The sequence below is a fragment of the Equus asinus genome, chromosome 19, assembly GCF_041296235.1.
Source record: "Equus asinus isolate D_3611 breed Donkey chromosome 19, EquAss-T2T_v2, whole genome shotgun sequence".
In the NCBI taxonomy this organism is placed as follows: Eukaryota; Metazoa; Chordata; class Mammalia; order Perissodactyla; family Equidae; genus Equus; species Equus asinus.
Genome location: NC_091808.1, coordinates 1,786,160 through 1,798,333, shown reverse-complemented (window position 1 = coordinate 1,798,333; position 12,174 = coordinate 1,786,160). Strand labels below are relative to the sequence as shown.

Sequence of the window (12,174 nt, the reverse complement as noted above, 5' to 3'; positions counted from 1 at the left end):
GGGATCAGGTCAATGGGGCCATCAGTGACAAGAGGCGGGGGTCATTGGGTGACAGGGGACAGGTCTGTCTCCCACTGTGACACAGCCGCCCCGGGTGCGGGAGCCCAGGGCTGGCACGCACGGCTCGGTGCTGGTCCTGCCCACCCCCCCCCACCAACCCCCACCTCTCCATGCGGATGGCTTCCGTCCTCCGCAGCTTCTCTTCCCAGGTCTCGTTGAGCTCGGCTATGATCTTCTCCGTCTCCTGCGGAGCAAGAGAGAGCAGCATGAGGCGGGTACTGAGGCCTGGGTGCCAGGCAAGGGGAGGTGAGACCCCCATTCCCGGGTCCGTCCAGGCAGCGCTGTGTCTGAAAGATCAAGGACACGGGCTGAGGAGTGACGTGTTCACAGGCCCCATGTCTTTCCTGTGGACACACCTGGAGAAAGAAGGACAAGACAAAAGGAACCTGGAGGGAGAGAAAGAGATCCAGGCAGACAACAGATGCTGGTTCTGAGGCACAGAGTCGGCTGGCCCGAGGCTGAGGCACAGACACTTCCAACATCGGTGCCTCCTTCCTAGCCCCACACCCCAAGGGGCCCACACCTCAGGTGGATCCCCCACATCCCAAGAGGGCCCCCCGCCCCAGGTAGGCGCTATGCTCCAGGCTCACCCCACACCCCACTCTCCATACCAGGCCCGGCCTGGCCTCCGAACTTTGTCCCCTCAGTCTCCATGGTCTGGGCTCACCCCTCACCCCGCACAGCCCAGCACCCAATAGCCATTCACTGAAGGAACACGGAACCAAAAACCTGAAAGCAGCCGCCACGGCTGGGCCGGCTGGGTGAATATCCAGGAGCAGGTGTAAGCACAGACCACCCGGGAGGGAGCGCAGAGCCCCTAGGTCACCCGCCTGCCCCTCTCAGCAAGTGGGGCCCTGGGGCCCTGGGCAGACAGCGAGGACCACACGGAGGGGGCGCCGGGACTCACTCTGTGCCATCTGCCCGGCTCACCACGCCTCCGAGCCAGCCTCACCTTGTGCCGTTAACACAACCACTCCGCGAGGAGAGGTCTCGGCCCTGGGCGTCCAGGGCCCTAGACGGGGTGGCGCCCCCGGGAGGGCGAGGCCCTGACACCCACTTCTCTAAGCTCGCCCGTCTCCCGGGGCCTGGTGGCCTGTCCGGCCGTGCCCTCACCTTCAGCCTCTCAATGGCCTCCTCGCTGCCCGGGGCAAACAAGATGCGCTCGTGCAGGCTGGACACAGAGGCCGCGCGGCTGGACAGGGCCGAGAGCGAGGACGAGGGGCTCATGCCCACCAGGGCGTTGGTCACTGTGGAGAGATTGTCAGGGACTTGACTCAGCTCGGCCACGGCACGGTTACGGTTATTGTTCTCAAGGTCGGACACATCTACGGGAGGAAGGGAAGACAGGGTGGCAGACAGACGGGAGGGAGAGAAAAGAGAAACCGAGTTGGGAAAAGGCAGGAGGTGGATGAAGAGAAGGCAGGAAACAGAAGCCAGGAACGAGTGAGGCGCAGCCCGGGGCCCGGCGCCTGACAAGCGCATGCGAGGCTGCCCGCCACCCCTGACGCCAGCCCGGCCACACCCCTGGCCCCCCAGCCCCTCGGCACCACCTCGCCCCGCCCAGCCCTGGGCCGGGGACCCTCTGCCTTCCCTGCACCCCCACGCCGGACCTTGGAGACTCTGCACCTGAGCTGCGTGGGGCACCACCCAGACTCCCTGCCCTCCCTGTGCCTCCAGCCCCCCGTGTCTACTACCCTTTGCTGTCACCACCCAGCGGCCTCCCTGCACCCAGGGTGCCTGATGCTCTTCTTCATCCTCTCTGCCGTGGGCCACGCACACCTTGACCCCGCCATGCACCCCCGAGCTAACTGTCCAGCCCTGCTGAGCACCCTGGCTGAGAGGTGAACTGTTGGATCCCCTGACGGAGCCTCTGTTCTCCACCCCCAGGAGGCTGCTCTGGGCCTGGGGTCTCCTGGCATTAGGAAGCCCAGAGAGACCCCATCACCCCACAGCTTAAGGCCCCCTAAGTCACTGGAGTTGGGGCTGTGACACCCCCTGGGGTGGGACATGCCCAGGCCCCTCCTGGCAGAAGCAGACACACAGCAGAGCAGCAGCAGACACAGGACAGCACGGGCACTGGGGAAACCGAGGGCGCCCTGCGGCCCCTGGGTAGGGAGGCACCGACCCGAGTCCCCCTGCCCTGGGGAGCCAGCCCCAAGGCCGGCAGGAGACACAGGCTGGGAGGATCTGGTACCATTGAGACTCGTGGCATTTCAGGGGAAGGGGCTGTGGGGTGTGTGGGGTCAGCTGGAGAAATAAGAGAGGAAGCCAGAGCCAGGAGCCAGGGGACGCCCAGCCCTCTGAGGGCCCTCCAGCTCTCTGGTGCTGACATTTGGAGCTTCCCAGGCCTCAGGGCAGTCAGACAGCCTGACCTCAGCCACTTAGGCCTGAGAAGGCCTTGGCTGCACCCTGGCTCTCCATTGCCCCCCTTTCCCATATAGACATGGGGATGAACTAGGAACGCGGGCTCACAAGGTAGCGTGACCCCACATCTACCAGCAGGGTGCCTGGGAGCCAGAGGGCTGCTGTCCTCCAGCCACTGAAAGACGGGAGGCTGAGGAAGGGTCCCCGCCTGCCTGCCCTGGCCGCGCCCTCCCCGCCCGTGCTGCCCCGCCCCTGCTGGGCCGGGACGGAAGCGGGGATGCACAGAGAGCAGAGGGGATACACACATTTGGGTCCTCCGGGCACAGTGTTGGCTAAGGGGGGGAGGCGTGGGGGAGGGAGGAGACAGAAAAGGAAGAACAGGTTTGTCTCTGGAGGGTCCGGGGCACGCCCGTCACAGGCCAGGCACCAGGAAGGGTGGCCGTGGTCTTCAGCGGGGACACACGGACCCCTGAAACCCCAGCATCCAGGGCATGCCAACGTCCAGGGAGACCATCTCTGGCCTGCTGGGGCCAGCACCAAACCCAAACCATGTGGTCCGCCCAGGCCGGGGCCAGACCCCCAAGCTCCCACCCGGAGGCGGCTCCACTCAGGAACGTGGAGCAGGGACTGGGATGCTGGCCAGAGTGGCAGTGAGGGCAGCCTGGCCCACCCCAGCCCGGGGGGCGGTCCCAGGAGGGAGGCCACACTGGCCTGAGAGGCCCCTGGGGATCTGCAGCCCCGCTGCCCTGCCCAGGATAGGTGGGCACAGACACTCACTGTCGGTGATGTCCCCGAGACCCTGGGCGTACAGCAGGTCCCGCAGCCTGGTCACCTCGTCCTTCAGCTCGCGGATCAGCTTATTGTTGGGGTCCTCGTTGATGACGGCGTTACAGCGGATCTGCTTGGCCCGGTCGGCATACCTGGGCAGCAAAGGGAACTGTGGTCTGGGTGCCCTGAGCCCTGCCCGGGGCCCAGGACGCCCACCCGCCCTGCAGCCAGAGGGACCTATGGGACACACTTGTGCCCCTTTGTTAATTAAAGACCCCCATGGCTCCCATGACCAACAGGTGGGTGCCAACTGCTCAGCCCATGAGCACAGCTCTACTGGTCTGGTGTCACGGGGACCCTGGGCCATTCGCAGCCCCAAACTGCACCCCAAAGTGTGGTGGGAACGGAACAGGGCCCATGAAGACTCAGGTGCCCCTGAGAGTCACTCGGAACCTCAGGGAGTCACAGGAGAGACGGCCCCCTCCCAAGAGGCACCCGTCTCTCGCTGGTGTTCCTGACTCAGGCAGGGAAGGACCCAGCCCCACCCTGAGCCAGGTGGAGGAACGGGGCCCACCTCCCTCAAGAACACACCTCAGCGTGCTCAGGGTCTCGTCGTAGTTGATGTCCGCGGGGCTCAGGGCCGCCACCATCGCTGTCCTCGAGTTCCCGCCTGTGGGAAGAAGACCAGGTGATGCTCAGTGGAGGGTTAGCCCCACTGCTGTGTCCTCTCCCTCTCCGTCTCCTCCTACATTCACAGCCGGGCCCAGAGAGGTAAACTGAGTCACAGGGCCAACTGGGTGAACACAGATAGCAGGGGGTCTGGCCTTCATCACTCACCGGGCGCCTCAGTTACTGCTCTTGTATATGGTAGAGTGTTTTTTTCACTTTTAGGGTCATTTTACAACCAGGGCTCCCCGTCTCCACAATGAAGAGGGAAGTTGTGGAGGGTTTTATGGCATTTATTGCAAGATAAGGACTGTTTATGTTCAATAATTTTTTCACTTTTATCATTCTCATTTGGAATATTTTCTCCATATTTAACAGCAGATTCCTGGCCCTGGGCAGCGTGGATCCTGGCATCAGGTAACGCACTGCGTGAGGAACGGATTGTTCAACTTCTGTTCCAATGCCAATCGATCATTCTCGAGCTCCTAAGGGAATGAATCCCAGGCAATGGGTCCTGTTGGGGTCGGCGGCCTCGGCAGCCCTTGGGCCTGCTGCCTGTCTGTGCTTGGGGTTTGGACAGACGGCCTCTCCTGCTTGACCTCAGGGACCCTTGCCCCCACAAGGACTGTGACGTGATGACATGAAGGGCTCGGGGTGCAATGCCATGCTTGCCCCAAGAAGGCCTGCAGAGGGCTCCCCTTGTCCCCACCCTGGGGCTGGACCTGGGTGTGGCCCTGTGGGAGGGCTTCCTTCCCAGCCCTGTGACACTCCTGTCCTCTCTCAATGAGGACAGCCTGCCCCTGGGAACGCCCATCTGTCCTTTCCTCCCCCGGGGAGGCCTGACATGGTACCCTTCGCTGGCCCAAGCTGGGGATCAGCCAGCTGGTTCTGGGGTGCAGGGTGAGCCAGCCGAGGCTCCCATACCTCAACCATGCAGCCAAGAAAGGCTGGAGATCCCCAGTTGTCTGTGTTCACAGGGTCAGCCCGAGACTCAGTTTACCTCCCTGGGTGTCAGCCTCTTCAGCTGTAAGTGTAGTCGGGGAGGACCCCTGAGGTCATTTTTGGGTGGGAGCATATCAGTCTCCATCTCCCCATCTGTCTCTCACTGGTTCAGAACACAGGCAGATAGGAGGAGGGGTGATTTATGACAGCCCCCCAAAACCTAGCAAGCAAGCAGGGCTCCCCAGGTCTCTGACAGATGGGAAAACTGAGGCCCAGAGAGGGGTGGGTACTTGGTCTGGGTGTCACAGACCTGAACCAGGAGCACCGACACGGGTGGGTGCGAGTTCTGCGGCCCCGAGGGCCATCCTGGTTCCCCACTTGCTTCATTACCTATTGCTGGCCACTGGCCCAGGCCCTCTGAAGGACGTCCCGGGTTCGCCTCCCAGCCCAGAAAGGGGGAGTGGCCTCCTGGTGGTCAAGTGCCCCTTTCTAGGTGGGAAGACAGGTCGGTGGCCCAGGGTGGAAGTTAGATCCCCAGGAACAGGCCAACCCATGAGTCCTCACCCAGGTTTTCCCGGAGGAGCCAGGTCAGCACGGAATCCCTGTATGGAATGAAATCTGTCTTCTTCTTTTTCTTGTTCTGTGGGGGAGGAACATTCAAGGTCAACCCTGAGCCCACTGGAGAATAAGGAAGGTGGAGGGATGAGCACAGGGTCTCCTGGATGGGTCCCCAAAGCCAAAGGCTGGGCAGGGGGCAGTGTGTCCTCCCTCTACTCTGTCAGAGGACCCATCTGAGCCTGTCGCCCCTCCTCCAACACCATCAGCTCTGCTCACTGAAATGAAAAGCTCTGCCACTCGCTGTGGCATCCAGGCCTCCACCGGCCCCCGGCCAGCTTACCACTCCCTTCCCCAGAAAATTCACCTTCCTTCTCCCCCGTCAAACTTCCTATCGATCCAGCTCACAGACCCCTCCTTTAATAACCTATTCTCCCCGCCCCTCCCCTCAGAATGAAGCATCCTCCACTCTGGCTACTCCTGCGACTCTTTACTCCTCTATTAACGCAAATCGTGGCCATTCAAAATCTGGACTCCAGCCCACGTAATGGCTGCTGGGAATCGCTTCTTGTGGACCCCCCGTGACTGACGATTCCACCAATCGTGGATATTCAGTTCCTTTCCAATGTCTACCCGTTCATGTATATATTTGCTTAAGTATTTGTTGAGCACCTGCAGTAGCCATGGCCCGTGCCCCCCAGAGTCCCCACCCAGGTGCCACCACAATGGCTGTGCCATTTCTCTGAGCACAAACACATTCGTCACTGTTCTTTAGGATGGTTGCCAGAGGAGCTCCACTAGCTCACAGAGACATCAATCGTGTGCGCTCCTGACACACGCGGTCAAAGCGGGTTTCAGAAATGCCGTGCTGGCTCCTCTGTGAGCAGAGTTTGGGTGTCCATCCCCCAACAGCCCATCAGTACCGAGGGCTTTCTTTTTTTCCCTTTGGAAGCTTGGTAGGTGAAAAACTCTATTTTTACTTTGTTTTTTGATTATTTAATTCCTGAGGCTGAATTCTCTGCCACATTTGCCATATTCCTTGTTTCTACAGTAAATGCCCTATAATCACTCAGTCACTTCAGCAAGGAGTCCAAGTGTCACCTTTGATTCCGCTGCTCCCTCACCGCCGCTCATTCCATCCACCACAGCCCCTGTTGAGTCAGGCTCCAGCATCTCCCAGAGCCACCCACCGCTCTCCCTCTCCTCTGCCTTCCCCGCCTCCATCGTAGCACACCTGGATCTTTGTAACACTGACCTGTCATTCTCCTGACCGTCACACCAGGCCATCCCACTCCCAATCGATTCTTTAACAGCAGCCCGAGGCACATGTTCTAGACTAAATTAGACTTTGTGGGCCCTGCTGGAAACCCATCCACTGCTTCCCATTAAACCACAATCAACTAGTTTCTGACAATGGGCTAAGGATCTCAGATCAGGCCCCTGCCCGTCTCTGGCCTCACCCTCCATATGCCGCCTCGCTCCCTGCTCCAGGCACTGTTCCTCAACCGGTTCCTCGACAACTGTCTCACCCAGTTCCTAAAAAAGTTTCTCTCACACAGGCCATCACACAGTTCTTCACACACTACCTCACAGCCCCTTACTCACTCCCTCACTCAGTTGAACATGTAGTTCTCCACACAGTACCCAGTACCCACCGCTCGCTCCTCAAAGTTCCACAGTTACTCCCAGTTCCCTCACTAGTTCCTTTCAGTTGCTCACAGTTCATCATACAATTCCTCAGTTTCTCACATAGCTTCTCACACTTCCTCACACAGTTCTTCACATTTTCCCAACAGTCCTCACATAGTTCTTTACACACAGTACTCCCAAACAGTTCCTTAGTAGTTCCTCAATCCCTCACACAGTTCCTCAATTTGTCACACAATTCATCACAAAGTTCCACACACAATCCCCACAAGGTTCCTTACACAGTTCCTCTCTCATTGTTCTTTATATAGTTCTTTACATCGTTCCATCCAGATTCTCACACACAGCTCTATATAGCTCCTTACACAGTTCCTCACAACTCCTCACAGTCCCTGATATAGTCCCTCACATTCCTCATGCATCTCCCCAAAGTTTCTCACAATTCCCCCAGTTCCCAACACAGTTCTCCACACAATCCCTCACACAACTCTCCTGAGTTTCTCGGAGTTCCCCACACAGTCCCTCACAGCTTCCTCACACTGTTCCTAACACAGTTCCACACACATACTTCCCATGCAATTCCAGCGCAATTCCTCACACTTCCACACACAGTTCCACACATTTCCCCACACCATTCCACACAGTTCCTCACAGTTCCTAAAAACTTCCTCAGTTCCTTCACAATCCCCACACAGCTCCCCCACAGCATTGCACATACTTCTCACAGTTCCACAGTTAGTCACAATTCACACTGTTCCACACACAATTCCCAACAGTTCCTCACAGTTTCTCATCTAGGTCCTCAAAGCTCCTCACACAGATCTCTACACAATTCCTCACAATTCTTCACACAATTCCACACAGGGTTCCCACACAATTCTACACAAAGTTCCACACAGTTTCTCAAACAATTCCTCTGACAATTTCTTACACAGTTCTGCACATAGTTCCTCTCCGTTCCTCACATAATCCTTCCCACCATGCTTAACACGATTCCACACATACTTCCCACACAGTTCTTCACACAGTCCCTTACACACTTCCTCAGTTTCCTCACACAGTTTCTCACTTAGTTCCCCCACACCATTCCACACAATTCCTTATACAATCCACACAGAGTTCCTCACAATTCTTCATACAGTTCCATACTTATTTCCTTATACTTTCTCATAATTCCTCACAATTCTCCACACAATTCCTCAAAGTCCCCTCACACAGTTTTTTGTCTCAGATCTTCTCACAGTTCCTCACACAGCTCCCCACAAAGTTCCCCACAGAGTTCCTCATAGTTCACCACACAGTTTCTCACACTGTTCCCCACCATTTCACACGCTTCCTCTCACACTTCTATGGAGTCCACACAGTTCTTCACAATTCTTCACACAGTTCCCTCACGGTGCCTCACAATTCCTCACAGTTTCTCACACAACTCCACATACCCTTCCCACACAGTTCCTTACATAGTTCCTCACACAGTCCTTCACGCAGTTCCTCTCAGGTCCTTACGCAGTTCCTCAGACTCCTCACACATTTCCACAAATAGTTCAGCACACAGTTCCACAGTTCCTTCACACAATTCTCATAGTCCCCCATAATTCCTCTCACAGTTCCACACAACCTCTCACACAGTGCACACACAGTTCCTCAGAATTCTTCCCATAGTTCGCCACATAGTTCTGCAGACAGTTCCCTCATACTGTTCACACCCAGGTCCTCTACAGGTCCACACAGAGTTCCTCTCATTTTCCCTCATAGTTCTGGACACACACAGTTCCTCCCAGTTCCTCACATAGTTTGTCACAGTTCCTCTCATAGTTCCTTCTCCACAGGTTCCTCACACAGTTCCACACAGTTCTCTCACACTTCACACAATTCCTCACACAGTTCCTCTCATAATTCACCACAGTTTCTCCCACAGTCCCACACACCAGTTTCTCACAGCTGCCCAGTTCCTCACAAAATCCACACACAGTCCTTCACAAGTTCCACACGTATTTCCCATACCTTTCCTCACACAGTTCCTCAGAATTCACACCCATCTCCCTATATCATCTCACACACTTCCTCTAATATTTCCACAGTACCTCACAGTTCACACAGTTCCTAACAAGTATGCAGACAGTTCCACAGAGTTCCCTCACAGTTCCCCACACAGCACCTGACACTTCCCCACACAGTTCCACATACACTTCCTACATAGTTCCTCACACAGTTTCTCACATAGTTCCTCTCAAAGGTCCTTACACAGTTCTTCACACAGTTCCTCACACTTCTCCACACAATTCCTCACAATTCTTCACACAGTTCCTGCCCAGTTCCTCACACAGTCCACACAGTTCTCTCAGTGTCTCACATAATATTGCACACTTCCTCATATATTTCCTCACACACATTCCCCACACAGTTCCTCAGAGTTTCCTCAAAGCTCCCAACATGGTTTCTCACACCATTCTCCATACAGTTCCTCACAGATCTCTCACAGAATTTCCACTGTTCCACACACTGTATCACACACTTCCTCTAAAAGTTCCTCACAGAGTCCACAGACAGTTTCTCACAATTCTTCACAAATTACCACACATAGTTCCCACAGAGTTCCCAACACAGTATGTCAAACTTTCAACAGAGTTGAAAGTATGGAAGTTGGAAGTTGGAACTTCCAACACAGTTCCTCACACAGTTTCTCACAGCTCCCCATACAGTTCTTCACAGTTCCTACACCATTTCACATACTTTCTCTCACATTTCCACATAGTTCCTCAGTTTCCTCACACAGTTATCCATTTAGTTCCTCCACACCATTCTACACAGTTGCTCACACAGTCCGCACATTTACTCGTAATTCTTCATACAGTTTCACACACATTTTCTCAGTCACTCACAATTCCTCACACAGTTCCACACACAGTTCCTCACAATTCTTCACAGTCCCTGATACAGTCCATTACACAGTTCCTCATGCATTTTCCCCAACAGTTTCTTACAGTTCCTCAAATAGTTCCCTACACAGTTCCTCACAATTCCTCACAAAGTTCCACCTAATCTCACAGTTTCACTCATTCTCACACTTCCTCACATAGTTCCTTACACACTCCTACACAAAATATTTCACAGTTGCCCACACAGTTCTTTACAATTCCTGTATGAAATTCCTACACTTTCCCCACACCATTTCACAAACTTCCTCTCACAGCTCCTCACAGTTCTCACAGTTCCCTACACAATACCTCACAATTCCTCATAGCTCTTCACAGTGCCACACACACTTCCCATACAGTTCCTCACACAGTTCCTCACAAATATTCACACAATTCCTACACAGTTAGTTCCTCTCAGATCCTCACCAAGTTCCTCTCATATTTTCTTACAATTCCTAACACAGTTCCTCACATAACTCCCCACACAGTTCCACCGTTTCTTCCCACAGTTCATCACATAAACTAACCTTTTCCCACCTCAGATCTCACACTGGGCTTTCCAACCACATGGCACAGGTGCTCACCCTCCTGCCGGGCCGACTCCTCCCCACCCCTCAGGTCTCAGTCTTAAAGCCACCTGTCATATAACTCTTCCCTGGCCATACTGACTAGAGGCTATCTTGCTTGTGGGTCACTCTCACAGCCCATTTTTCTCCTTTACAAGTTTCATCCCAAATTTTAATTATATTTTTATTTTTCTGTTTCCATGTCTCTTGTCTACCTCCCCCACTGCACTGGGGCCCCAGAAGGCCTGCGTTGTTCTCCCAGCACAGGGCCTAGCCCAGAGTTGGGCTCAAAGTGTGTGTTGGTTAAGCGCCCAAACGAAGGAGTGAATTTTATCGCAGAGACCTTTACGGGCCGAGCTGGAGCTGAGTGCACGCTGCTTGCAGCCCCCACCCTTGCCGGGCTTGAAGGCTCCGGCCCCTAGAATGGAGAAAGCAGCTTACCTTGTTGGGCCCAGAATCCTGAAAAGGAAAAGACAGAAAGAGCCTGAGGACCTGGAGTGAGGCTGGGGCCCCAAGTTGTGTAGGGAAGGGACAGGCTGGCTCCAGAAGGCAAAGGAGCAGGAGAGCCCTGAACCCGGGTCAAGCGTCCATCACTCACCGCCTTGCCATGGCCAGCCACACTAAGCTGGTCCAGATACTCAGGCCAAACGAGAGTGTGGCCTCTCGGGCGCTGTCATCCAGCAGCTGTTCCCCGACCCCCAGCAATTTCAGAGGAGGGTATAGTTTCCTGAGATTCATCCTTCCCCAGCCGAAGGGTGTCTTGGTGAGTGGGCAATACTGCCTGTCCCACGGGGCCCATCAAGCCCAGCCCCTCACCTCTGAGGGCCATGGGCTCCCTCCTGGAGGATGGCCTGGATTGGACTAACTGAGGTCAAAGCTGACCATAGCCCTGTCCTTCCAGAAGAACACCAACCAGTACACTCACCATAGCCCACATGGTGACCCTCCTAAGGGCCCTGTGAGGAAGGTGGCACATCCTCATTTTACAGGTGGGAAAACTGAGGCTCCAAGGAGTAACAGGGATCACTACTCCATCTCTAGCCTAGTGACACCCTCCCTCACCCACATCTCTGGGCTTTTCCTTGAACCCCAGGCATCCCACCAGAGACAGGGCCCAGTGCAGGTATGACAGGCTCCCAGCATCCCCCACGGAGGGCAGGATGAGGAGGTACCTCCACGGTCTATCCCATCCATCTAGTTCTAGAAACCCGAAGCCAGCTCACCATTTCGGCCAGAGCAGAGATGACCTTCCCCAGCGTGGTCAAGGACTTGTTGATGTTGGCTCCCTCCTGGGTGCAGAGAAGATGGTCAGTCAGGACATCAGGAAGGCTCAGGAGCCTCTTGCCTCAGCGTGACCCCTGGGGCCTGCCCCACGTGGCACGGGGGCAAGGCTGGCTAGCCCTAACTGCTGACCCTGGGGCTGCACAGGCCCGGGAGGCTCTGGCAGGAAGCCGGTCAGAGGCACCCCGTGGCCAGGCGGGGAGGGCAGTGTGTCCAGCATCTCTCCTTGGTCCCTCAGATCCTAGTAACATCTCACATGGCCCTGCCTGGTACAAATTCCAGAACTCCTTCCTATCTATCAGACAATGGCGGGGACCAAAGGGGGCTCAGGAAAATAAAAATGCTCCCTCCTCACACCCGACTGTCCCCTCAGGACGCTGGCCAGACAGCTCACAGCCCCTCCCACT

General features: G+C 55.7%; 1 protein-coding gene across 34 annotated transcripts in view; it reads right to left on the bottom strand.

Moving 5' to 3' along the window:
• The window catches only part of KIF1A (kinesin family member 1A), a 101,529-nt gene that overhangs the window by 51,381 nt on the left and 37,974 nt on the right, over window positions 1-12,174 (bottom strand). For 16 of the 34 annotated variants that reach the window (XM_070489215.1, XM_070489213.1, XM_044751386.2 and 13 more), the window contains exons 9-16: window positions 11,710-11,775; window positions 10,928-10,945; window positions 5,365-5,440; window positions 3,784-3,862; window positions 3,202-3,344; window positions 2,730-2,756; window positions 1,174-1,385; window positions 165-244 (exon numbers count right to left, since the gene is read on the bottom strand). In XM_070489215.1, coding sequence (XP_070345316.1) covers window positions 165-244; window positions 1,174-1,385; window positions 2,730-2,756; window positions 3,202-3,344; window positions 3,784-3,862; window positions 5,365-5,440; window positions 10,928-10,945; window positions 11,710-11,775 — 701 coding nt within the window. The remainder of the gene's footprint in view (window positions 1-164; window positions 245-1,173; window positions 1,386-2,729; window positions 2,757-3,201; window positions 3,345-3,783; window positions 3,863-5,364; window positions 5,441-10,927; window positions 10,946-11,709; window positions 11,776-12,174) is intronic. The other 18 variants (XM_070489223.1, XM_044751398.2, XM_044751401.2 and 15 more) reach the window with 3 other exon arrangements.